The 26,783-nt window shown below is 53.5% G+C and overlaps 1 protein-coding gene across 3 annotated transcripts in view; it reads right to left on the reverse strand.

Moving 5' to 3' along the window:
* Window positions 1-2,955: 2,955 nt before the first annotated feature.
* KIF1C (kinesin family member 1C) overlaps window positions 2,956-26,783 on the reverse strand; it is a 41,768-nt gene continuing 17,940 nt past the window's right edge. For 2 of the 3 annotated variants that reach the window (XM_033168882.1, XM_033168883.1), the window contains exons 2-22: window positions 25,561-25,705; window positions 20,543-20,619; window positions 19,379-19,558; window positions 18,648-18,713; window positions 18,352-18,530; window positions 16,922-17,033; window positions 16,302-16,379; window positions 15,659-15,724; window positions 14,812-14,890; window positions 14,036-14,114; window positions 13,574-13,719; window positions 12,572-12,744; window positions 11,988-12,067; window positions 10,709-10,784; window positions 9,071-9,150; window positions 8,770-8,864; window positions 8,142-8,225; window positions 7,041-7,221; window positions 6,754-6,826; window positions 4,642-5,283; window positions 2,956-4,024 (exon numbers count right to left, since the gene is read on the reverse strand). In XM_033168882.1, coding sequence (XP_033024773.1) covers window positions 3,272-4,024; window positions 4,642-5,283; window positions 6,754-6,826; window positions 7,041-7,221; window positions 8,142-8,225; window positions 8,770-8,864; window positions 9,071-9,150; window positions 10,709-10,784; window positions 11,988-12,067; window positions 12,572-12,744; window positions 13,574-13,719; window positions 14,036-14,114; window positions 14,812-14,890; window positions 15,659-15,724; window positions 16,302-16,379; window positions 16,922-17,033; window positions 18,352-18,530; window positions 18,648-18,713; window positions 19,379-19,558; window positions 20,543-20,619; window positions 25,561-25,666 — 3,405 coding nt within the window. In that variant the 5' untranslated portion in view covers window positions 25,667-25,705 and the 3' untranslated portion in view covers window positions 2,956-3,271. Of the gene's footprint in view, window positions 4,025-4,641; window positions 5,284-6,753; window positions 6,827-7,040; window positions 7,222-8,141; window positions 8,226-8,769; window positions 8,865-9,070; window positions 9,151-10,708; window positions 10,785-11,987; window positions 12,068-12,571; window positions 12,745-13,573; window positions 13,720-14,035; window positions 14,115-14,811; window positions 14,891-15,658; window positions 15,725-16,301; window positions 16,380-16,921; window positions 17,034-18,351; window positions 18,531-18,647; window positions 18,714-19,378; window positions 19,585-20,542; window positions 20,620-25,560; window positions 25,706-26,783 lie in introns of those variants that run through there. The other variant, XM_033168884.1, reaches the window with a different exon arrangement.

A 26,783-nucleotide genomic window follows, 5' to 3' on the forward strand; every position in this document is an offset into this window, starting at 1 on the left:
TCCACCATGGCTGCGGAAGGAAGGAGAGCACCCTCTGTCTCACCAGGGTCATCCACCCTTCCTCCCGAGTGCGAATGCTGACAGGTTTTTGGAAGCCCAGGTTGTTCTTTCTCCCCGCTGGCTGGGTCTGGAAGGGGAGAGACATCGGGGAATGGGTCTGGGGTGCAGCATCTTGAAAAGGGGCAGGAGTTTTGGGGGACGTGGGAGATCAGCCCCCCCAACAACGCCTTTTCGACACATTGAAATAAAAGCGAGCCACCCAAACGGAGCCAGTGATGGAAACTCTTGTGCTGCGACTCTTCACAATTCACCAGCTGTGTCTTGTCTGGACGAGAGGTTTGCGGGGGGGCCGGGGGGGGGGACATCGTCCTCAGCAAGGCGTGAGGAACAGAAAACAGGAGAGGGCTTGACCTTTGGGGTCGTTGGCCAAGAGAAACAGGGATTTGCGTCACCAGGGAGGGAAGGCGGGGAGACTCGAGTCCTGGTTTTGCTGAGCAGGCCAGAAAATGAGCAGGACCAGACTGGGAGGCTCTCTGGTGGGGGGCTTTGGAGGGGGGTCTGCCCTGCGGTGCTTGGATTGTAGAATCACAGGGTTGGAAGGGGCCCTCCAACTGACTGCAAGGCAGGGGTCACAGCTAAGGAATCCCTGGCAGTTGCCCCCCCCCCTGCAACTTTTGCTTTAAAACCTCCAATGGAGGAGAATCCCGCACCTCCCAAGGGAGCCCATCCCAGTCAAACGGCCCTTGTGAGTTAGTTATTCCTGGTGTTTGGTCGGAATCTCCTTCCTTGCAATAACAAGCCATGGATTCGAGTCCTACCCTTTGGAGCAGCAGGAAACATGCTTGCTCTATCTTTCACATGGCAGCCCTTAAGATATTTGATGTTGGCTCTCCTATCTCCTCTTCTCTGGGCTAAAAATACCCAGCTCCTTCAACCGTTCCTCATCAGGCTTGGTTTCCACACCCTTAATCCTCTTGGTTGCCTTCTTCTGCACACCTTCCAGCTTGTCAATGTCCTCTTTAAACTGGGGTGCCCAGAACCGGTCACAGGACTCCAGGTGGAGTTTGTCCAAGGCAGAATAGAGCGGGATTATTCCTTCCCTTGACCTGGACATGAGACTTCAGAGGACGCAGCTGAGAATAGTATTGGCCTTTTTTGCTGCTGCATCACCCTGTGGACTCGTGCTCAGCTTGTGGTCGATCCTTTTCACATGTGCAGCTGTCAAGCCAGGTGTCCCCATCTCAAAGGAGGTGATAAAGACCCCCCCCCCGTGCCAGCCCAGCACCCCACACCCACATCACCCCTCAAACCACCACCGTTTTCAAAGAAGGGAGGAGAGTCTCCGTTGAGAGATGCGGCAGGTTGTTCCCACCTTTATTGGAACACGATAAGGGTAGAGGGTCTTCAGCCACGTTTCCAGGGCAGCAGCCACTCAGCCCCCCCACGCACACACGTGGACACACACAGACAGGCACCCCCTGCCCCGTACATACTTCCCACAAATCCCTATCATGAAAGAGGGGGGGGGGGGAAATCCCACAAGAAAGCCCTCAGGGGACACACCACAAAAAAGCAGTTTTGGAAGGGCTGGACAGACCCACTTAGAGCCCTAGCACTGTAGAGTTGGAACGGACCCCCAAGGGTCATCTAGCCCAACCCCGTGCTGTGCTCGTGCAAAGCTTGTGGGGGAAGAGAGTGCACCATGAGGCACCCCCCTCTTGGGTTTCCATAGGATTGCTGGTCGGGGGCAGGCCTTTGGCTGCAGTGAGAAAGCAAGGGGGTCAGGGGACAGTAGCAGCCAACAGGCGGAGCCGAGCCCCACCCATCAGCTTCCCCAAGCAGGTTACAGTGGGTTTTTTTGGAGGGTGTGTATGTGTGTTAAAAATAGGATACTGCAGCCGCAGAGATAGGAGGCTTGCCCCTCTTCCGCCCGTCTCCCGGGGGGGGGGGGGAAGCCCCACTGAACGATAATTAGACAACTTGCCCTACTGGGTTGTAGGAGTAGCCCCGTTTCATAGAATCGCAGAATTGCAGAGTTGGAAGAGACCCTGAGGGTCATGTAGCCCAACCCCCTGCGGTGTGGGAGTTGCAGCGGAAGAGGCGCTTCCACACCCCAACCCACAGCTGACAGAAGAAAGACTGACAGCACAGGAGTGGCAAGGGAAAATCAGAGGAGGAGATCTTCCTGCCCCCTCCACAGAGGGCAGGGAAATCTTTTCTTTTTTTGGTGGTGGTGGGGCTTCTCAGTGGCCACAACCTTGGCCACTGAGAAGTGGACTTCAACTCTCCCCCCCCCCGGCAGTATTCCAGCCACAAGCAAAGTGTGTGCTGCTCCAATACAAAGCGTGTGCCTCTCTGACAAACGACCCCAGCCCTCAATAGCCCCAGAGAGGTTTCCTCTGCCCCATAACTTCCCCTCAACAAACAGGCTGTTACTTGGGGTGGGGAGGGCTGGGCAGCTCCAGTTAAAAGGCCGCCAATGTGCTCCAGGCCACCTTCCACACAAAGTGGGGGGTGGGGGGCGTCCCAACGCAGCAGCCGCCCCTCCACCAGCGAGCCAAGGGGGGTGGCTGAACTGCCCCTATGCCCCACTTTGGAATTGTCTAAAATAGGCAGGCAGGACACCCATGCTTTGACTTTAGGGAGAGGTACAACTGGGGTGCGGAGGGAGCCCCTCGGCCCCACCCCACACCCCCACATTCTTACCATGGCCTTCTCTGGACAAACCCACCCACTCTTTCCTTATAGGCTTGTAGAGGTGGAAGGGACCCCCAAGGGTCCTCTAGTCCAACCCCCGCGATGCAGGAATCGCAGCCCAAGAATCCCTGACAGGCGTCCGCTTAAGAGGCCTCTCGCGCCAAACTCTCCTGACCTCCTCCCACAAACCTGCTTTGCACAAACCCTCCACAACTTCCTCTATCGCACAACCTTAAAACCAAACATCCTTTCCCCCTCCTAAACCCGTTCCTATTACAAAAAAAAACCAACCCTACAGCGACCTCTTTGGATTTTCTCACCAGGAAAGACCCTGCTGATCCGACTCAGCACCTCCTGAAACCGCAGCAGCGCTTAAACACCCACCCTCCATCACCCAGGTTTCCCACGCCCCACCCAAAGGAAGCTCTGTGCTGCAGAACAAGGGTCATGTCCGTCCATGGCAGGTGGGCAGCGGTCCGGGGGGGCTCCCACGACCTGAGGCTACTGCTGCCACCTCCCTGTGCGCCCCAACCTCCTGCTTCCGTCCGGCCAGGGAGCGCCAGATCCTCCCGGGTCACACGGCGCTCTCACGCTCTTGCTGCAGGTTGGGGGCTGACCTCTGCCGGCGCATGCGGGGCGGGGGGCCGCCGTCCGGGGGGTTGGCAGGCCGGTGCTGCGGGTAGGGCTGGTGCTGGCGGGGGTAGTAGTTGTGCTTGCGGGCCTGGTAGTGCTCCTGCGCGGGGCCCCGCCTCCCACGCGCCTGCCCGCCTTCCAGGGAGTTGCGGCGCGGCGGGCCAGAGCGCCTGTTCTGCTGGGGCGCGGGGCTGCTTTTCCGGGCGGGGCGGGGGCTGGCGGGCCGCGGGGGGCAGGACTCAGCCCCCTTCTCCTCCTTCGCCTGGCCGGCGGCCGGCTCGCTCTCCACCATGAATGCGGAGCCGGGCGCCCAGGAGTAGCGGTGCTGGGGGTTGCTCTTGAAGGGGAACCGCAGTTTGCAGTCCTGTGGGGGGATGAATTTGCCCGGGGCGGCGTGGGGCTGGGTGCGGCGCAGGGCCTTGGCCAGCTGCTGCTGCTGCAGGCTCTGGAGCCGCGCTTGTTCCTGGCGCAGCCAGCGGAGTCGCCCGCGGCGGAAGGCCGGGTCCTTCTCCATCAGGCGGGAGACGCGGTCACAGCAGGTCGGGGAGGGCGGGGATGGGCCCCTCCTCTCCTCCCCGGGGGTCAGAGAGTCCTGGCCACCCGCCCGGTCCTCCTTGGGGTCCTCCTCCTCTGACGGAGCGAGCCCCTCGGAGAAGAGCAGCGAGCCCCACTCGTTCTCGAGGTCTTCGTCCTCCTGGGAGAAGAAGAAGAAGCGCAAGGGCCTGAAGGAGATTTCGTGACAGCCTTTTTGTAATGCAATGAAATACACTAATCCAAATGGAAACAGGAGTAAGAAGAACTTCCGGTTTTCTGCCTGTCCGTTACTTAGGAGGAATTATTCAAAACATTCACTCTAAGATGGCATCCAACTATTCTACTTTCTGTTAAGCGATGTTTTCCCAATCTCCAGACCCAAATGCGTCTCCATTCCTTCATTTTTCTTTTCACACAAAAAGTCCAAAAGGAGTTCTCTAATTATTGTGACTGCCTCCACCCACATCGGACTAGATGTCTCTCCTGGTCCCTTCCAACTCTACCATTCCATGATTGCTGCCCTCAGCTGAGACTCTCTGTGCCAACACCCTGTTGCCCCACTTCTGGACATCTGCTGCCCAGCCAGATGGACAGCCTCACTGAGCCACACGGCCCCTGGGGGTTTTAGCAAGCCGCTACAATCTCTGCCAGAAGTCAGCGGCCAGATTCCTATTCTGGTTTGTGTGGGCAAAAAACAGAAGAACATTTCTCTGCAACACCATTCTTCACCTTACCATCACTGCCCCCACGCCCCTTATAGCCCCCCCCCCAGCTCACCTGGGCTGAGATGGGGATGACACGCTCCATCTTGACCACACGGTCCCTCAGCGCCCGGATCTCCTCGTCCTTCATGTTGTTCTGGATCTTCACCTCCTGCAGAATGTCGGTCAGCTTGTCGATGTGGGCCCGGAGGTCGTCCACATCTGTGCCGGGTGTGCCTCCCGTGCGGACCTCCGAGGAGCCCCCTCCTCCTCCTCCCCCCACCGTGCCGTCAGCCTCGCCCACGCCCACCGTGTCCCAGACGTCACGGGCCACGGCGCGCCAGCTGTCGCGCTCGTTGGGGTCGCGCTTTCCGTAGAGGCGGCACAGCTCCTTCATCTTGACGATGCTCAGGGCCTCGATCTCCTGGCGCGAGTGGCGGAAGTCGTTGAGGGCCACCTCGTAGCAGATCTCCTTGACCGCCTGCATCTTGAGGTCGGCCAGGGTCAGCCAGCGGGGGTCCTTCGCCGCCCGCCGCCGCTGGGGGATCTGGTAGACGCGGAGCGGCTCCCGCTTCTTGCCTGAGCTGGGCAGGCCGCAGCGGCGCACGATGGTCTGCACCTTGGTGGCCGGGAGCTTCTCGCGCAGAGACGAGATCAGGCGCCAGCTCTCCTCGCAGGAGCGCTTGTCCGAGTCGTCCCCGCTGTCGGAGTCTGCGTACTGGGGAGACAGAAGGGGGGGGCACAGCTGAGTTTCTGCAGGGGGCAGCAGGAACTGTATTGGGCAAATCCCAGGAATCCTCCAATCTTAATGGTTTAGTATTCAAGGGTTTAGCAAGCTGCCCTTCTTGAAAAGATATTCTCATATCTCATTTATACACCGCCTTCATCCACAGGCCACGGCATAAAATACAAAATACATGATGTAATAATAATAATAATAATAATAATAATAATAGTGGGTGGGACAATACCCCCACTGCTTTAAAAGACTATAGATTAACAGCCAAAGGCTTGGTTGAAGAGGAACGTTTTCGCCAGGTGCCTAATGAAGGCTCATGGCAAATCTCCCTGGGAAGAACATCCCACAAGCAGGGAGCCACCACAGAAAGGCCCCGTCCTCGTGTTGCTGAAGCCCCCTGGACCTTTTGTGGAAGAGGCACATGAAAACGGGCCTCGGATGAAGATTGCAGGGTTTGGGTTGGGTTCCTCTGGGGAGAGGCTATACAGTGGACCCTCTGGATACGAACTTAATTTATTATGGGGGTCCGTATGTTCCCTGAAAAGTCCGCTTCTAGAGGCGCCGCTTCTGTGCATGCACGTGCAGTGAAACCCGCAAGTATACACTTCCGGGTTTGCCACATTCGCAACCCACCGGAAAGTTACGTTACCCGAAGGTCACGTAACCCAACGGTCCACTATATTGGGGTCCTCAGCTGTTTGAAATTTTATAGGTCAAAGCCAGCACTTTGACTTGGATCCAGTAACTAATTGGCAGCGGGTGCAGTCGGGCCAGGATTGGCAATATAGGCTCAAGCTATATCTGGCCGCCGAATTCTGCCCCAGCTGAAGTTTCTGAACCATCTTCCGAGTCAGCCCTACGCATAGGATTCAGCAGCACTGCTTCCCCTGAGCGGAGTCAGAGTCAGTGCAGCCATTATATGCTCAAAACGGTTTTGCCTTGGTGAGCGGAGCTCCAATCTCTCTCGCTCACAGGTACAGAATAGGTTTGTGTCTGCAGTTGTGTTTGTGCGGGACATGGTTTCATTTCCTACTGAGGCACACGGTCACTCAGTGCCATTAGTATATATACAAATTTTATTGATTGATTGAAACCTTTATTATTTGTAAAGGGAATATTTTGCACGAGTTGATACTACTTTCCCAGCCCTTTGGGGCTGTGCCGAGTCTTTGCCCTTGCGAAAAGAAACACCTGATGGTGTGGGGTGCATAGGGGCCGCAATCAGCCCCGGAAACAAGATTGGCTTTGAGATTTATAGGCAGAGCTGAAACAGGCTAACCAACTGCCTGTTTGCTTCCGGCCCGCAAACTCTCTGCACCCAGGTCCGCCCCCTCCCCAACAGAATGCCAACAAAGAGGGCAGCCTATCAGGTCACTCCTGCCCTGCCTGCTCCTCCCACCCTACACTGGAGAGGTATGGGGCAACAGAGACATGTAGACATGTACACACCAGTCTTTGCTGCTCCAGAAGCAAGTCCGCCTCCTCCTTCTCACGACGATACTGCGTCTCCAGATCCTGAAGCCTTTTTGTAAAAAAAAAAAAAAAAGTCATGGGGAAGGAGAGGACGGAAACGCTAAATTATGACAGAGAGACAGGAGAGGTCCCTGACCCAGGACAGGGCCTGCTCTGCGGTGGCCCCTGAGCTCTGCAACTCCCTCCCCACAGCGGTGCGCCTGGCACCTTCATTGTGCAAGCTTCCGGCAAATGATATCATTGACTGGCCAAGACTCGCCCACCTCTTCTCCATCTCCAGCTTGATGTCGATTCCTTGCTTCTCCAGCAGCTCCCGCTGGGCAAAGTTCCAGTCGACTGGCTCGGCCTGGCTCTCCGCGGGGGTGTTGCGCTCCCGTTCCAGCCGCGCCTGCTCTGGGTGGTTGAAGCGGAAAACGTGGTTCTTGCCCATGACGATGCGGTTGCCTAGATAGGGAGGAGGAGATGGAGGAGGGAAGGAGACGTGTCAGCCAAGGAGGAGGAGAAAGAATAATTAGGGCGCTCTGAAGGCATCCATATTTCGGGGTGTGCGGACGGGGTTTATAGCGGCACCCACAGAAACCAGCACAGGCCTGTGTGTGGCAGCCATTGCTCACTTATGTTCCGGCTTTTTTCTCCAGGTGCCTAATGTGGTTCTCCCCTCCCCCATTTAACCCCCGCCCCCAATAACCATGCAGGGTAGGTTAGACTGAGAGCAAGTGACTAGCCCCCAAGGTGAGCTTCATGGCCAAGTGGGGGGATTTGAACCCTGGTCTCTCCCGGGCCTTTGTAGCTCAACACTCTAACAAGTGCTGCACCACCTCTGGCTTTTGGGCATGTTTTTCCTGCACAAATACGTCGTGCGCACAGATGGGCCCAAGGAGAGTCTAGCAGGAAGCGAGGCCCAGTTCTGCTCTGTTCAGATCAGGATTCTCCCGTTTGATGGATGTTTAGGTGCATTTTAATGAACAGAGTGAAATATTATGAGTCACTGCAAGAATGAGGCGTGTGAGTGTGTATGTCTGGCTTATTTTTTAGTTGTCATCTTGTAAATACTGTTTTACACATTATTAATGCCTTGTTGATTTGTGAACCATCTAATATGACTTATGCTGTAATTGGGTATGTTCAGCTAATATTTTAGCTGCCGGTTTGCAAACAGTGTTTTATAGATCGCGATGGTTTGACTGATGATTCGTTAATTGCATGGTGTGATTTATACCGTTCTGTTCTGTTCCGTTCTTGTCATTTATTGTTTGCAAGCCGCTTTGGGATTCGTTTGATTGGAAAGCGGCACAGAATTCCAATAATTCAACTGGTAAATCGAACCAATTGCTCCCTGCACCACTCAGGAAAGAAAAGCTGACCTGATCTCAGCACCAGCGGCTCCAGCACCTGCTTCCCATTGACGTAGGTCTCAGCACCTTCGCGAGGCTCCAGGGTGACGACCACTGAAAGAGGGAGGAGGGGGAGGCAAAAATCAGGGCACACTTTCCCGGAAAGGGTGGGCTGGGGGGGGGTGGTGTTAAGGAAGCAAGCAGCACCCACTACCCCCCTCCCTCTTCCCCTAAGTCTCAAAGCCATTTACACCTCCAGTGCCCCCCCCCAACCCGCCACTTTCTTGCCCCTTAGCAGTGGCTGCTTCCCACCATTAATCCCACTGACCCCCAGGGGGGAAGGCCTCCAACTTTGGGAATCACTGACGTACAGCATGAGAGACTGAGAGGGAGGGAGGGAGGCATGAGACAGGGGTCCGCAGCTCAGGCCCCCGGGTCGGCGGACCCACACGCCGGCACCTCCCCGCACCCCTGCCAGGACCCACAGACACCCCAGTACCTGTTGGCATGTGGCCCCACGGCGAGGCCCCCCTGCTCCACGCAAGCACAAAAGAGATGGGAGAGGAGGAGGAGTTATTACAGAAAAGGAACTCGGGGTCCCAAAGGAGTTCTTGGAGGTCCCTGAGCTCCTTAAGCCACCCACCGGCACCCGGCTCACCTTCTCCAGACTCATTGGTGACGCTGCAGAAGACACAGTGCTGCTCTCTGATGAACTGCCCCGTCAGCTTGATGTCCACGTTCTGCTGGCCAACTCTGCAGGGGGAGAAGGAAGGGTCCCCGGAGAGACGGGGGGGGGGGGAGAGAGAGAGAGAGATGGAGATGTTTTTTTGTTGTGAGCTACCCTGGGCTCTTCGTACGAATGCAACATTAATTCATTAGTAATATGAATAAGGATCAGCTCAGAAGGACCCCTTTCGCCTCTCCGTCCCACAAACCCGCCACAGCCCCGAGGGCCTCACCGGGTGACGCCGTCCTTGATGTGGTAGAGGAGGCACTCGGACATCAGCGGATCCTCGTTCAGGTTTACCAGGTGCGGAGTCTGCGTTAGGACAAGAGGCAGGCAGAGATCAACGGAAGCCCTCCTTCACAGATATGCCACATGCTCCGCCCTCCACAGTCGGCGTTGAATAGCTTCTTTAAATGTTAGGGTTCACTATTGTTTCACAGGATGTGTACCACTTTAAAAGCCAGGGTGCATATCCTGACCTAGTTTTTACAGCTGTGTAGCAGGTGCTGATAAGTCACTGTAATTAGCTGTGTCAGCAATTGTGAATGATATATAATACATAGCTGTCAAGTTTTCCCTTTTCTCGCGAGGAATCCTATTCGGAATAAGGGAATTTCCCTTTAAAAAAAAGGGAGAACTTGACAGCTATGATAATGTGTAGTATGTACCTTACTCTGCCCTGGTGGATAGATGGGTGACGATTATAGACACTATGTAAGATGTATGTTTGGGAAGTTGTTATTAAACCTTGCAAAGATATCTCTGCGTCTCTTCAATGTTTACATCTGTGTGGTCCACTCTGCACGCACTCTGTGGCATGTTTCAATGCCCAATAGTCAGAGGCAGCAATGCTTCTGAATCCCAGTTGCTGGAAACTGTAGGAGGGGGGGGAGTTGCTCTTGTGCTTGGATCCTGCCTGCAGGTTCCCCATTGGGGCATCTGCTTGGCCACTGTGAGGACAGGGTGCTGGACTGGGTTGGCCCCCGTGGGCCTGATCTAGCCGGGCTCTTGTGTCAGGAGGAGGCCAGGAGAGGGAAAGAACAGCGGTGCTGCCCCCTCTCGGCCAGAACAAAAGGGTGCATTTTCACACCTGTGGCTTTTAAAAACCACTGCCCAGACCAGAGCCGCCTGCTGCAAATGCATCAGCTGGGAGAAACTGGCACCACCATGTGGCCATCACTTGCAAACACACACACACACACACACAGAGAGAACATACTAAGCTAGTCAGCAAACCCTCCCACAGGCTGATTTTACAGAAGCATAAAATTGGACGGGGTCCTGAGGATCATCCAGTCCAACCCTCTGAAGTGCAAGAATTTTCAGCTATCCCTATCTCTGAAATTGTGACACAATGGAGTGCATTCTCAAACTGCTGGGGAATCGCAGCACCTGCTGTGGCTGCAGAGGCTGGGATCTCATGGCGGTTCCTTGCCATGTTGCTTTTGCTGTGTTAGCAGCGCCGAAGTGACCTTCCCCGGGGGGCAAGCCTGGGGGTCCAGGGCTGCCCAGCCGACAAGTCCCCCATCACGGCCTCATGGAGGGGGTCCAAAGGAAAGCAGAGAAAGACGTTGGGCACCAGCTTGGCTGCAGGAATTGCTGGAAGGAGGGGTACAAGATGCCATCCGACCACCTTAGGGACTCCGCTCAGGATTTGTGGAGGGTTTGCTTCTGAGATGGTTTCAGGCTATAGAAAAAAAACTCCCCCCACCTACCCACCCACCCCAGCTCCATCCCAGGAGACCCTGGGAAGCTTTTGCTTAAATGGGGCAAGACTGAGCCCTGAGGCTTTGACAAGTTGCAGGCCTCACCCCACCAGCCGTGCCCAGTGAAGCCTACGGACGCCTATCACTGCAACACCAATGCTTACCTTCTTGGGGGAAAAGACCCCCACAGTGCCCCCATCCTCCCGGAGAGCCACGCCCATCTCTGCCAGGAGAGCCTCTCTGCAGGGAGAAAAGGGAGACTTACAGACAGGTTTCAGGTGGGGACGGGTTCAACGTTTCGGCAGTTCCCAAAAGGGCAGGGCTGCCCTGTGTGTGCCTGGTTGCGCGAGAATCAAAGGAATGAACCATAAAGGTTGGAAGATTCAGGACACGTGAAAAGAAGTCCTCCTTCACGTAGCATGCAGTTGAACTTCGGAACTCCCTCCCACAGGAGGCAGGGGTGGCCACCAACACGGATGGCTTGAAATTCATGGAGGAGGAGGGCTATTAGTCATGGTGGCTCTGGAGGCAGAAATGCTCCTGAACACCAGTTGCTGAAACCGCAGGAACAGAGAGTTGCTCTTGTGCTCGGATCCTGCTTGCGGGCTTCCCACAGGCGTCTGCTTGGCCATTGTGAGAACAGGATGCTGGAGTGCAAGGGCCATTGGCCTGATCCAGCAACAAGGCTCTTATGGCCTTTCAGAACCTCCAGGTCCAGAGGCAGTGTATCTCGGTAGTTTGGCTCAGATCACTTTTTGGCTTTGCATGATTCATCCGCTGGCGCTCAGGTGCGTCCATTCCCCATTTTCACAGCCAGAAAGAGCTTGAAGAATTATTTCATGCTAATATCTGTGGGTGGTATCCAACTCAAGTTTTCTTCTCAGAGTAGGCCCATTAAAAATAAGCAACGTGACTAAGTTATATCAATGGATTTCAATGTGTCTACTCTCCGAGTCTGTGGCGGTGTAATGGTGACACTGTCGGACTAGGATCTGGGAGAGGACTAGGGTTCAAATCCTCCCACTTGGCCATGAAGCTCACTGGATGGTGACTTTGGGTGCCAGTCACTGTCTTCTCTCATCCTAACCTTCCTAGCAGGGTTGATATTTGGGGGATTCAATGAGAAGGAAGGGGAGAAGGAAACACAGGCCACTTTGTGCTCCTTGGAGAAAGAAGGAGGGGCGTAAACGTGACAAAACGAATCAATGATCAAACAAAACTCAGCTGAACACCACCTTGTCTGCCTACAACAGCCTTGGCCAACCTGGCGCCCTCCAGGTGTTTGGAACTATAATTCCTTCCCACCCCAGCCTTGAGGGAAAGAGACTACACGCTGCTCGGATACAAGGGAGCATTTCCTTCCTCAGCAGGGCTCTTGCTTGGGGAGGGGGGGGGGGGTTGCAAGGGAGACCCCCGTGCCAGAGGGGTGTTTATCCCACTCACCGCTCCATGCGGATGGCCTCTGTCTTCCGCAGCTTTTCCTCCCAGGTCTCGTTGAGCTCCGCGATCATCTTTTCCGTCTCCTATGAGGACAGGGAAGCAACTCAGGGCACAAGCGAGGAAAGCAGCTCTGTTTACCACCATTCCCCACTGAGCTACTCCCTGCGGCCCATTAGAAGCAAGTGCCTGCGGTGCAGAAAAGACCAGGCCGCAGTGAGTGAGAGTTTCTGCCGCAAGTGATGCTGAATTGGAGAAGCTCGAAACGGCAGAATGTGGGGAAATGGCTAAAGGCTTGAAGATGTGTCTGATGGGACACAGGTGGGCATGAGGGCCCTCAGCCCAGGACCACCTAGAAAGCCAGCCCAGGCATTGGGTGAGGTGACCAAGATAACTGAGGGTCTGGAAACCAAGCCTTAGGAGGAACAGTTGAGGCAGGGGGGTCAAGGGTTGGAGGAAGAACGAGACGCGCTGCCTCCTCCCCAGCTTTCCCAAGCCTGGGGCTTTTCCCTGGATCAGGTTAGCTAGACGCAAGTCCCCCTTTCCAACTGGTTAGGAGTTACGTGCCCGCCCCCACCCCCCAATCTCACCTGGAGCCTCTCCATAGCCTCTTCTGTGCAAATCATCTCCTCCTCCATGTCGGGGTATGACTCAGACTCCCCGTTGAGGGGCAGGGGCTCCAGGAGGAGGGAGGAGTCCTCACTCGGGGCAAAGGGTGAGATGGGGAGGCCCAGTCCGCCCCCCGGGTCGTCAGGCTTCGCGCCTGCAGGGGAGAAGAAACGCCACCATCAGGCATGCAGAAAGCCAAGCGTTGCGCCCCTTCCCTTCACCCGTCACAGAAACGAGGCAGGCTAAGCTGCGTTTGTGGCACTGCAGGGGGTTGGGCTAGATGACCCCTGGGGAACCCACCCAACTCTGCCGCTCTGTTATTTGAATCTGTCAGAGAATAAGAAGAGCCTGCTGGATCACGCCGAAAGGGGGCCCCATCTAGACCTGCATCCTGTTCTCTCAGTGGCCAGTCAGGTGCCTATTATGGGATCCAGGCAGAGGAGCAACTCTCCCCTCCTGGGGTTCCCAGCATCTGGCAATCGGAAGCATGGCTGCCTCCAAATGTGGAGACAAAATAGAGAATTCTTTCCAGTAGCACCTTAAGAGACCAACTGAGTTTGTTCTTGGTATGAGCTTTCGTGTGCATGCACACGAAAGCTCATACCAAGAACAAACTCAGTTGGTCTCTAAGGTGCTACTGGAAAGAATTCTCTATTTTGTTTCGACTATGGCAGACCAACACGGCTACCCACCTGTATCCAAATGTGGAGGTAGAACATAGCCACTGTGGCTCGTAGCTTCTCTGCCCCAGAATCCTAGGTGTGTCACCTGAAATCACCTGCAGGACTTTGGGGTTTGCAAGCTGTTCTCAAAGCTGCCGCATCAGCCTCCTTCCTTTTCCCTCTTCCCTCCCACACACCCTTTCCTTGTGTAACGTCTACCCCGATGGGAGAGTACCGGGGAACTTGCCTTGGCTAAACCCCCAGCACTCAGACGTCGCCCCTTTCCCTCCCTTCCTCTGGGGCGCTCTCCTGCCCCCTTACCAGCAAAGGTGGTGGCCGAGAGCCCCTGGGCAGAGAGGAGGTCTCGGAGCCTGGCCACCTCCTCTTTGAGCTCCCGGATGAGGCGGGCATTGGGATCTTCGTTGATGACGGCGTTGCAGCGAATCTGCTTGGTGCGGTCGGCGTAACTGGATGGGGGGGGCAGGATGGGGGAAAGCCGGCATGTTTATTTGTTTACTGCATTTATCTCCCACCTTTTTCTCCAAGGAGCTCAAGGTGGTGTACAGCTCTTCTCCCCCCCCCACTACAATTCTATGATTCTTTGAAGGGAAGGCGAGTGTGCGAGAGAAAGAAACAGAGAGGGCATATCCAGGCTGCTGTGGTCTTTGCCCCCCCCCCCAAATGGAGGAGAAACACTCTGGCTACATCAGGAAGGAGGTGGGCAGTGGGAACAGAATGGGACAAGAGCCCCCCCGCCCCAATTTATTTGCTTCTTCGGCTCACCGGAGGGTGCTGAGTGTCTCCTCATAGTTGATGTCAGCTGGGCTGAGGGCAGCGATCATGGCTGTGCGGGAATTGCCCCCTGAGAAATAAAAAAAAAGAAGAAGGGGAGGGGAGAGAGGGTAAATGGAGGGGAGGAGGGAGAACTGGAAGTGCTTCTACTTCCTAGTTTATTCCACCACCACCCCTCACTTGCAAAAGTCCGAGAAAGCAAACAGACCGTATGCAAAGGTTCCTAGGAAATCTACGTTTTTAGAAATCCACAGGAAAAATGGCAGAGAACACGGAAACTTATTATCTCCAACCCTACAGGAGCAGCGTTCTCCCCCCCCCCCCCCGTTTATAACTCTCTCTCTCTATCTCATTTACATGCCACCTTTCCCTTCAAGGAGCTCAATTTGACCTGCACCCACCTCCTCATTTAATCTCCACAATAACCCTGCGAGGTAGGCTAGGCAGAGAGAAGATAGAGACTGGCCCCCAAGGTCACCCCCAGTGAGCTTCATGGCCGCCGTGTGGGAGGATGACTTGAACCCTGGTCTCTCTCGGATCCTAGTTCCGACCCTCTAACCGCTATTCACCACCAGGGGCAACAGAGGCTCCCAAAACCAGGGAACCTTTTTCTCCTCCAATCTAGGATCGTAGATGGAAGACTGGTTGGGGTTTTTGTTGTTGTTGTTGTTAAATCCATCCAAAATCATCTCTACCTGCTTTCCAGCTCCCTGCACCTCCCGTCTCTTCCCCACACCTTGCCTCACATCCCAACCCCAAACACTCACCCAAGTTCTCTTTCAGCAACCAGGTGAGCACCGAGTCACGATAGGGGATGAACTCAGACTTCTTTTTCTTGTTGTTTTGCTGGGGGGGGGGGTCAAGAAGGAGGGAGGCAGGTGAGGAAAGGGGGGACGATTCCTCTCTTTGCCCTCCGCCCCGCCCAATAACACCACCTGCTCCCTGTTTTTATTTATTTTGCATTATTATTAATAATAATCTTTAAAAAGGGAATAAATAAATAAAAAGGGGAAATGTGTATTATAACACTTTATATGCAAATGACTAGAATTATGGAATTATATGCATATATATGCTTCTCTAGTATACAGGTTTAAAAGTGTTATTATTATCCAGATTCATGTGTGGTTACAGTCATATCTCTGGTTGCGTTCACTGCGGGTTGCGTTCGTCACGGGATATGAACGCGCCGAACCCGGAAGTACCAGAACGGGTTACTTCCGGGTTTGGCGCTTTGCGCATGCGCAGAAGCGGCAGGCAGATGCGGCACTTCAGGTTGCGGACCTTTCAGGTTGCGAACGGGGCTCCGGAACGGATCCCGTTCGCAACCACAGGTACCACTGTATTTATAAGCTACTGGTTTTTTTAATAAATGCATTCCAGGTATTGCTTTTATTTATTTCGTAAAATTTAATACACCGTTTGATTTTGTAAAAGAAAGAGCGGTTTACAAAAAAGAAAAAAAGCAATGAAACTGCCACTAGGAAAGCATTGCATCGGTGATTAAAGCCTTTGGAAGTTGAAATAAAAATAAGACTAAAAACGGGTTAATCCTGGAACCTCGAAGAAGAAGAAGGACCCCCACCCCACCCCCCTCACGAGAGGGTCACTCACCATCTCTGCCAGCGCGGAGATAACTTTGCCCAGCGTGGTGAGAGATTTGTTGATGTTGGCGCCTTCCTGAAAAAGTGGGTGCAAATAACTTAGAGAATCTTACAATTGTAGAGCTGCAATGCAGGAATCACAGATGACTTGTTATAATTAACTTCTCTGTCTGTCTGTCTTTGTCTCCTTCTCTCTCTCTCTCTCACACACACACACACACATACACACTCCCCCTCTGACAGACACACATGCGGCCCATTGGCAGGGGAGGCTTACTCAAGCCCAGTGGTTCCCAAACCTTTTAGGAGCTCCACTACCCACTTGGTTCCATATACCCACCCCCAGTGCCCCCTCCCCTGCCCTATAAAAAAGCATTATTCAGAACAGTGGTTTGCACGACAGACTGAGGAAAATAATAACCCTACGAAAGGCAAAGCAGCAACAGATAATTGCACATATATTAATTCAACAAATCTGACCTGGCGATGCCAGCTTTGCAAAGTCTGGTAGTCACAGGCCTCTTGCTTCTTGGCGTCCCCCCTAGGTAATCCCACTGCCCACCCTAGTGGATGGATGGAAGCACCCACTTTGGCAACCACTGCTGTAGGTTGCAAAGATGGCGGCTTCTCAGCATGCCAGGCGGAGCGCTCACCTTTAGCCTCGTGCCCTTGGCTCCTGACGAATCCGCCCGCTCGCTCCCTGCCAGGTCCACCAGGCTGATTTTGCTAACCTGAAAAGAAAGGACCCAGATAGGAAGGGAAGAAGGAAGGAAGGAAGGAAAGAAGGAAGGAGAGAGAGGCTGCCCTCCCTTGTTCCGTGGTGTTGTATATACTTGGGATCAGGACCCCCTTTCTCCCTTTCTGTCCCAGATGCTGAATCACAGGAGGTGACAACGGCAGAGAAGCGGGCATATTTTCTTCCCTTATAGATGTGGACTCCCTTGGGAGGTTGTGGACCCTCTTTCATTTGAGGTTTCTAAGCAGAGGTTGGATGGCTGCTTTAGCTGAGATTCCTGCACTGCAGTGGGGTGGACTAGAGGACCCTCGGGGGTCCCTTCCAACTCTACAATTCTATGATTCTACACCACACTGCTACCACAGAGCTGGGAGAAACGGGGTCCTGGGCACGAAGCTGTCAATGCACAGGCGTTAACGTGGCAGAAGAAAGAACAGGAGTAGGCCGTCTATCTGCTCCAGTTGAGTAGCAGGAGTGCAGTCTGCCCATTGCCCCGAAGGCTCTGCACCCCACCCCCCATGGCTGCAGGGACCTCACCTTCTCTGTGTCGAGGTCTGTGAGTTCGTCGTGGCGGCGCTGCGTAAACACGATAGTGAAAACGGCATGGGAGCGGCTGCTGGTTTCGTTCATGTTGGTGGCTGCGACAGTCCTGGGAACAGGGAAGAATATTCAGGTGTGTGCAAGAGAGATAGAGAGCTGAGCATTTCCACCTCGGATGGTGGTAGACTCTCCTTCCTTGGAGGTTTCTAAGCAGAGGTTGGGTGGGATTCTGGAGCTGTGCTTCCTGCATTGCAGCAGGGGGGTTGGGCTAGATGACCCTTGGGGACCCCATCCAACTTTACAACTCTGAGTCGATGGCTCCCATCCCTCCTCCTAACCAGCCACAGATCCAGGCTCACCGCCTTCTTTTAGGTACCATGTCACTTGAAATCTTCCTTTTGGTTCCAAAAGAAGCCAGGGATATCTTGGTTCAGGGTCCCTCCGCTAAGCCCCATCTCCTCTCATAGCTAAGAGGGGAAACCCACAACTCCCCACACAAAAGGTTCGGCAGTGGCCAATGCAGTACCAAGGCCACCAACCTGGGTGGCTTTATGACAGGTTCGGACAATTCCATGAAGGAGGGGGCTCTTGATGGCCACTAGCCAGGGTGGCTTTGCTCTGTCTCCACGGTCCGAGGAAGCAAGCCTTCTGAATCCCAGTTGCTGGAAACCACAGGAGGGGAGAATGGGTCTTGCATTTGAATCCTGCTTGTGGGTCTCCTGGTTGGTCACTGTGAGAACAGGCTGCTTGAGTAGATGCCCCCCCCCCTTTGGCCTGATCCAGGAGGCTCTCCTTATGTTCTGATGTTCTGGGGCCCCTGCTCACAAGAATAGCCTGCTGGATCAGGCCGAAGGGGCCCATCAAGTCCAGCACCCTGCTCTCACAGTGGGCAACCTGATGCCCAGTATGGGAAACCAGCAAGCAGGATCTGAGCACAAGAGCCCCTCTTCCCTCCTGCCATTTCCAGCAACTGGCCTTCGGAAGTGTCGCTGCCTCTGACTGTGGAGCCAGACCAGAGCCATCCTGGCCAGGAGCCGTCAACAGCCCTCTCCCCCTCGAATTTGTCTCTTTTAAAGCCAACCAAGTGGTTGGCCATCCTTGCCTCCTGTGGCAGTGAGTTCCAGAGTTTGTGCAGCATGAAGAAGGACTTCCTTTTACCCATCCTGAATCTCCCAACCTTTATGGGATGTCCACCCAGTTCCTAGTGTTGGGAGAGAGGGAGAAAAACTTTCCTCTGTCATCGTTTTATAAACTTTATAAACTTCTATCGTGTTGCTTCTCACCCGCCTTTCCTCCGAACTAAAAAGTCCCAGGCGCTGCAACCTTTCCTCATAGGGTCATCACTCCACTACCACCCCCTCAATCATTCCAGTCGCCCTTTCCCAGCTCCACAATACCCTTTCGGAGGCGAGGCCACAGAGGCATACCTGGCTTTGTTGCCACAATCCATAAGGTCAGCAACGTCTTCGTAGGAGGTGACGGCCAGCTTGGAGAGGTCCTCGACGTAAGGGCCCATGATGGGGTGTTCCCGCACACGGAGGTTCCCGCGGCTCTTGGGGTTGAGGAGGTCGCGCACGCGCTCGCAGTAGATTTCCATGTAGCTCACCTGGGAAAGCGGGCAAGGCGGGAGGGGCAGGCTGTGAAAAGGGCGCAGCCGACCAGCCGGGAAGGGCAGCGGAGACAAGGGGCACAGGGGTCGGGCGGGGAAGTGGGAAGGACTTACCTCCACGGAGTACGAGAGGTTGGGGCATTTGTTCTCGTTCACTCGGGCAAAGAGGTCTTCGCAGAGCTGGAGAGGGGAAATAGAGGCGGAGGAGGTGAGACGCCCCAGCCGCACCCCAGGGGGAACCACAATGGGACGGGACCCGGCTTCGATTCAGCCGGGCAGAAGTGGCTGTTTGTTTCAGGGTACGGGTTAGTATTGTGCACCGTGTACAGTGGTGCCCCGCTAGACGAATGCCTCGCTAGACGAAAAACTCGCTAGATGAAAGGCATTCGCTAGCGGAAGGCTGCCCTGCAAGACAAAAATGTCAATAGGGCTGCCTCGCAAGACGGGGGGGGGGGATTTTCGTCGTGAAAACCGCTTTCTGCCTTGGTGCTTCGCTAGACAAAAAAATTGCTAGACGAAGACACTCGCAGAACAAATTATTTTCATCTAGCGAGGCACCACTGTACTTGCTAAAACCGTAGGACGTAAATCAGCCTTTTGGTCATTTCACCATTATTGCCTCCTCTCCTTTCAGGGGAGCGGAGTGCAACTTATTTGGCTGAGTGGTTAGAACGCTCAGCTGCCCCTTAGCTGTGATTTCTGCACTGCAGCGGGTTAAACTAGATGACCCATTGGGTCCCTTCCAACTCTACAATTCTCTGTTTCTATGCTATAACGGTGCGCTTGCAGTGGATTTATCATCCCGGGGCTCCCGCACGCCATTCCGCCTCTCCCTCCAGGCCCACCTGAGGGATGATGCCTTGCTGGTCCTTCTCCTGCTTGCCCATCATGGTGTAGGACTTGCCGCCGCCCGTCTGCCCGTAGGCGAAGATGCAGACGTTGTAGCCCTCGAAGGAGTGCAGGAGCATCTCCTCCCCGATGTCCTTGTAGACCTGCCTCTGGGAAGCAAAGTTGGGGTCCTCTTCCTGGAAGGGAAAAGAAAAACCCAGCACTGCACCGAGTGCAACACCTTAGAAAAACCGGGGAACGAGACATCAACGCACAAATCCTCCCCAAGAATTGGAACAGAATCTGGAGGTCGTGGTCCTTAAAATCTGTTTCCAGTTTTTTTTGGGGGGGGGGTGGGGGGCTCGTTGAAATCTCCACACAGATGGCATCGCACCTCTTTGCAAATGCCAGAAATGTTTTCTTCTGTATCACCTAATCGTTGGAGGGGTTGCAATAAACTTGGCGCATTGTTCTCATTTATGGTGGCTGAAGCGAGGTTTTTGGGATTTAATTTCGACAAAAACAATAAGTATCGCTAAGAAAACCATTGTTTGTCGTCCAAAATTAATGCCACTGAACATTTTTGATGGTACCAATGTAGATATGCTGTCAAAAGAATTGGTCTTATGCAGTATATGAAATATGAAAAACAGCCCCAAATCTTACACTTGGACGCTACAAAGGAGAAAATTACGCATAACTTGAGGTTTCAACAAGGTCCACAAGGTCCTGACACTTTTTATGTGGTTTGGCATTCCTTTATGACATACGCAGTGAAACCACCATTTTCAATACTACCTTTGTTGCAAGCCTGGATCTAAACTTGATGATATGAGAACGCTGATAGTCTTTCCTTGGACTTGGTTATAACAAAGAAAACTACCCCCCCCAAAAAAAGCCTTGCACCAGGTTCAAGGGGCTACAACCACCAATGCCACCTTCCTCCTGGCCCCCATTCCCAAGGGGCTGGCAACATCCTCATCCAGCCTCCCCAAAGTTCTGCACTACAACTCCCATCATCCCCCCAGCCAGTACAGCCCTTTGGTGCTGGTGGGAGTTGTAGTCCAGAACACCCAGACGGAAGGCCAGCTTAGGTTTCAACTCCATTCTGCCAATTGGCCATCAGCAATAGTTCTGCACCCGGCCCTCATCCCACCTGCCCACCTCCCAAAGAAACTCACCGAGGTGTGAGACCAGTAGGAGTAGTCAAAGGTGAAATTCTTGAGGGCATCTTTTGCCTGTTTGGGGTTGGCGATACCTGCGGGGAAAGAAGGATTTAAGCGTCGAGCATTTCCGAAAGAGCCAGACTTTAGGGATTTGGTACTGCTGAGGTCGGGTGGCTGCCTGCCAGGGATTCCCTAGCTAGGATTCCTGCATTGCAGGGTGGGGTTGGACCAGGAGACAAAGGCGTAGGAAGGGGGATGGTGGGGGTGGTCTGCCCCAGGTGTCATCACTGAGGGGGGTGACGTCTGCCCACCACCTCGGCCACCCTACAGCTGAGGGGGAGGCTGTGGAGAGGCTCAACGCAGCGCACCCTAACTTGGCTCGCCCCACCCCAATGGACAGCTCGCCCCGCCCCCGGCTGCAGGACTCGCATGCCAAATTGGGCACCTGAGCGCTGCCAGGAGACCCTTGGGTTCCCTTCCAACTTTACATATTCTCTGGCTTAATTGCCCTTCTTTTCCCCGTGGACATGGAAGGTGCAAGAGGTTAAAAAAGAAAAAAGAAAAAAAAGAAGAAGATTTGGAACAAGAATTCCTTTTATCTGTAAAAAGTAAAGGGATGTAGGTGTTTTGTTATAGATGTATTTATGTTTAGGTTTGTTTGAAAAAAGTTGTATGTTGTATTTGTGTATTGTTTTTGTGTTTTTGTTTATATGGAAAACCAATAAAATCTTATTAAAAAAAAAAAGGAAGGTGCAAGAGGTTAAGTAAGTGGGGAGACGCCGCTAATATTAATGATTGCAACTGTAATTTTGCAGGGGGTCAGGCCAGATGACCCTCTGCATCCCTTCCATCTCTACAGCTTTTTATCGCCTCTGCTGGGTCGCAGAAGACAACGCTCTTGGCTCAGAGGCTGGATGGATGCCCAGAGCAATTCAGCCTGCAACCTACCTGGCAGGGTTGTTTGGGGGATTAGAGGGGGACTCCATCTTAAGAGCATATGAGCCTGGCTGCTGGATGAGGCCTCTAGCCCAACATCCTGGAAACTCGCAAGCGGGATTCGAGCAGAAGAGCAACTTTCCCCTCCTGTGTTTTCCAGCAGCTGGTATCTGGAAGCATTGGTGCCTCCAACTGTGGAGGCAGAGCACAACCATCCTGGCTAGGAGCCATCAATAGCCCTCTCCTCCTCCTCTTTTAAAGCCTCTAATCTTGAGTTCCTTGGAGAAAAGGCAGGATATATACGCAAGAAATAATAAAAAATAAAAATAACAAAACACTACAAGGGCTCTCCTCTCTCTGGTATTTGGGTTGGGTGTTGGCCTTTAAGGAGTGGAGGTTTGTCCCCTGAGTATAATAATAGAATTACGGAGTTCATGGGGACCCCCAAGGGCCATCCAGTCCAACCCCCTGAAGTGCAGCAACCACAGCCAATGGTTGCAACTGGGAGGAAATGGAAAGGAAGCTTCCAAAAATCTGAGGTTCTCCTTCCTCAAATTAGAGCCAGGGCAGGACCAGCGGAGGAGGAAGCTGCTCGGGCGCCTGGGGCAGCACACCCAGGGGCAGCATGAGACGCCCATAGGGGCGGGGCGCACCGCAGGGCGTCCAGAGTCTGCCTGCCTCCTCCCACTCAGCCGCCCTACAGCTGGGGGAGGCAGCGGGTGGACCGTTTGGGCAGCGCAGAGCCCGCACGCGCCCAAACCACCACGTCTCTCCCAGGAGAGACGCGTGGCTCGGGCGCGCTGCAGGCCCCGTGTTGAGTGCCGCCCGGCATTTTGCCACCCCCCTCAGTGGTGACACCTGGGGTGGTCCGCCCACACCGCACCCCCCTTCCTCCGCCCCTGGGCAGGACAGGGCGAAAAGCATCAGGGAACAAACATAGGCAACGTCCGCCCCTCCTGTTCCCCCCCCCCCCCGCATTCAATGTGCGTTCTAGGAAATCCGCAGATGGATCAGCGCTGCCCTCCCCTCCTTGGAAAGCCGGCCCAGTGACATTACTCAGCGTCAGCTCTTGGAAAAACATTCCCTGCATAACTGGAATAGCTGCGGCTTTGAAGTTGCCCTCTCAGCACCCCGCGGGCCGGGGTAAGGCGTTTGGGGAAAGGGGAATGGCTTCCTCTCTGTGGGAAACCCGGATGCCCCTGTGTGCCACCCCCAAGGCCACCAACACCTCTTCCTCCTCCAACAGGTACCCCCTGCACAAGGGCCCCTCAGCTGTCCCGGGGCTAAAAATAGACGGGGGGTCAAGCAGCTGGTGGGGAGGCCTGACAGGCACAGCAACAAACGCCAAGGCCAGGGAGTGAGATCAGGCTGGGGCACAGGGTGCTCCGGGATCTGGACAAGGTCCTCTCGGGGTCAACATCTTCTTCCTCTAGTAGAGAAAGACAAATAGAGTTGGAAGGTAACCCTGAGGGTCATCTAGTCCAACCCCCTGCAATGCAGGAATCTTTTGCCCGACATGCGGCTTGAACCCATGACCCTGAGATGAAGAGTCTCACGCTCTGCCGACTGAGCTGTGTACTTGGGACTCCCCTATGAGGAACGGTTGCAGCGCTAGGGGCTTTGTAGTACAGGAGAAAGGTGAGTTAAGAGGCAACATGATGGAAGTTTGTAAAATTATTTGCAGCTAGGAGAAAGTGGATAGAGAAAAGTTTTTCTCCCTCTCTCTCTCTCTCTCTCTCTCTCCCTCATAAAAATGGAACTGGTGGACATGCGGTGAATGTTGGGAGATTCAGGACGGATAAAAGGAAGCCCCTTTTCACACAGTGCAAAGTTGGAACAGTGGAACTCCCTCCCACAGGGGGCAGTGATGGCCACCAACCTGGAAGGCTATAAAAGAGGATTGGACAAACACATGGAGGATGAGAGGGCTGTCCCTGGCTCCTAGCCACAATGGCTATGGTCTGCCTTCGAAGCTGGAGGCAGCGATGCTTCTGAATTCCAGTTTCTGGAAACCACAGGAATGGAGAAAGTGCTCTGGGGCTCAGGTTGTGCCTGCGGCTTCCCCACGGAGTCATCTGAGAGAACAGGAGGCTGGACTAGGTGGGCCACTGGAACTTGAGAAGGTTCCTTTGCGTGGCCTTTCTCAAAAGTTGGCTGGGATGTTAGTGACTCAAAAAGGGCAAAGCAGCCAGTCCTTTCCATTTTGTAGGCTTCGAAGGGGCTGTTTGCACAAGGACAGGATGGGAAGAGGGTCTGGCATGTCCGCAAAGCCCACTCCCCACCCCTCTCCCAGCCACCACCAGGCGACAGGATTAATTCAACTTAAATGAGCCCCAAAAGAGGTTTATCCAGGCTGTTTTTATAAGCCCAGGACTTGTTGACTTGCTCAGTCAGCCAGAATCACACACAATTCTTCTTCCCATATAACGCTTTAAAAAAAAACAAAAACCTACAACTTTCTCATCAACTTCCTTTCACTGGCAGAGAAGAGGACAGTTGTTTATCATCGGAAAGACTCCTTGGAAGAGGTTTTGTAAGATGTTTCAAAGGCTTCATATAATTAGCAAATGCAAGGTCCCCGTCCCCTGGCACCGCCTTAACAAAATGACTCCCTCTCATGTGATTTTTATTCTCTCCCCCCCCCCCGTCCCTTCCTGATCCCGTTGCAAACTTTTTTTTCCCAACTGGGCTTTGTTTTGCATAAAGTTACAGAGCAGGAAAAGAGGGCTGGTTGGATGCAGCAGGGGTGGCGGCGGAGGGGGGGGGGAGAAGACCAGCCAACCAACCCCCCCCCCCCCCACAAAAAAACCTTTTGAGGCTGGAGGTGTCTGAGAAGAACTCAGGAAGCTTGGCACAGGCAGCTCTTGGCAATTAATGCTTTGCCCTGATTAACTGATTTAATTAAGCCAGGACATGTGGCAGGCATTACAGGTGACATTTTGGGGAGATTTAATTAAAGTGAGCAGCAACTCAAGACAGCAGGCAGCTTGTTCAGAGGGAACCCCACAGGTGGAGACTTGTTCAAATAGGAACTGCAGAGTTGGAAGGGACCCCCAAGAGCCATCTGGCCCAAACCCCAGCAATGCAGGAATCACAGTTAAATTATCCCTAATAGGTGGACACCTGACCTCGGCAGTACCAAATTTCTATAAAAGGGGGAGGGGTGGATTTAAAGTGCAAAACCGAAGGAGATGATGGGCTGCTGCTCGTGCTCCCCCCCCCCCAAAAAATACCCCACTCCTCACTCTCCCTTTGTTTCCTCCTGGGCAAGAAAAGTCACCAAAAGGAAAGGGAAGCACCGGTCTTTTTCCTGGGGAGCAAAGGGAGGGAATGAGCCTAAGTCCCTGATGGCATTTCCAGGTAGGGCTGTGAGACACTCCCTGGCTCTGAAATCTTCTGAAAGCCCAGAAGGTTGCTGCCAGCCAGTGTTGCCAATACTGAGCTTGGTGGATAGTCTGGCTCCATGTTAGGGAGGGTAGGAGGCTTCCTTGTTTTTCAACAGCTTCTTCCCATAACATGGCTGCAACCCCAATGATTTGGGTGGTTTTTGGTGGGATCCAAACTTTCGCATTTTTTTTTTTTAATTTCACAAAATTATTACGCCGCTGGATAGCAGAGACTGAAACAACAGCAAGTGTCAGTAAAAGCAACATTCAAAAAAATAAAATCAATCAATAAACTAAATACAGTGGTACCTCGGGTTACAAACACTTCGGGTTACAGACTCCGCTAACCCAGAAGTAGTACCTCAGGTTAAGAACTTTGCCCCAGGATGAGAACAGAAATCGCGTGGCGGCAGTGGGAGGCCCCCATTAGTTAAAGTGGTACCTCAGGTTAAGAAGGGTTTCAGGTTAAGAACAGACCTCTGGAACGAATTAAGTTCATAACCAGAGGTACCACAGTACAGATGAAAACATACACGATGCACATTCAGGGCAGGCTTGTCTAAATAAAAATGTTTTCAGCAGGCACCAAAAACAGTACAGTGAAGGTGTCTGCTTGGCGTCAATTGGCAGGGAGTTCCAAAGTACACTAAAAAAATTGATTAGGCTCAAAGTCAGATAGAAACACACATCCACACCAACAAGGCCACTTACAGGTTGTTTTCCCCTGCATCTGAATGATACATTTGGCGTCCCGGCTGATTTCGCGGGCGTTGAATGGCCGGACCCGGACGGCCACTTTGACGGAAGCGCCGGCCATTTTGGGTCAAATTTGGCTGCAGCTCACAGGTGGGATTACCTGCAAAGGCGGGGAGGGGAGCAGAGGGGGAGAGAGAGAGAGAAAGCAAAACACACTTTTTTTATTTTCAGCACTTTTCATCCGAAGTTATTTTAGTGGGTGGGTGGGCAGGGAGGGGATAGACACACACATCCTGCCTCAAGAGCCACAAAGGAAATTTGCACTGACTGGGGATGAATGATCACATGCTGTCCCTTTTGTAGGTATTCACTGATAAAACTCCATTCTGTCCTGTTTCCAGATTAAGATAGCCCATCTTCACATAAGTTTAACATCAAGGCTAGTTGGGGTTTTTTCCATAACAGGGTGGGGTGGAGGGGGGTGCATTATTTCTGCAACATGATTAAAGGAGTCCAAATTATAGCCCTCAGTGAATCTCCTTATGTTTATAAAGACACAAGAAGAGAAGAAAAGCCTGTTGGATCAGGCCAAAGGTGGCATCCTGTTCTCAGAGGGGCCAACCAAGCACAAGAGCACTTTGTCTCCTGCAGCTTCCAGCAACTGGCATTTAGAAGCGTCTCTGCCTCCAACTGTGGAGGTCAGAGCAGAGCCATTGTGGCTAGTAGCCTTCAATAGCCTTATTTCCCTCTATGAATATGTCCAATCCTGCTCTGAAGCCAGCCAAGTTGGTGGTCATCCCTGCAGGAGGGAGTTCCGCAGTTCTACTATACATGCACACGCCTTGCAGCTCTCCAGGAATTACATTTCCAAGGTGCACAGGAAATGTACCAAACGGTTTAAAAGCTCCAGGTGATTATAATTATACTGAGTGCCAGGCACCTTCAAAGAGAGGGAGAAGGGCAGCAGCACCGACTCTCCCCCCCCCCACAAGCAAAGCCTTGGAGCTGTTGCCGAGAAAAAGTCACCACCGCCCTTGGCTCCAAGCCGGAGACTCAGGCAGGCAGGCATCTCGGAGAGACAGGTGAGCTTGTTTAATAGGCTTTTAAGGCACAACAGCCTCCCAGGGTAGTTTACATTCACATGAAGCCCAACAACAAAACCAGATTAAAATACCCCAATTCCACCCCAAGCGTACCAAACGAACAAAAAAAATAACCTATTCAGCTCTGAAGAACAC

This window comes from Lacerta agilis, chromosome 14, assembly GCF_009819535.1.
Source record: "Lacerta agilis isolate rLacAgi1 chromosome 14, rLacAgi1.pri, whole genome shotgun sequence".
NCBI classification, from domain to species: Eukaryota; Metazoa; Chordata; class Lepidosauria; order Squamata; family Lacertidae; genus Lacerta; species Lacerta agilis.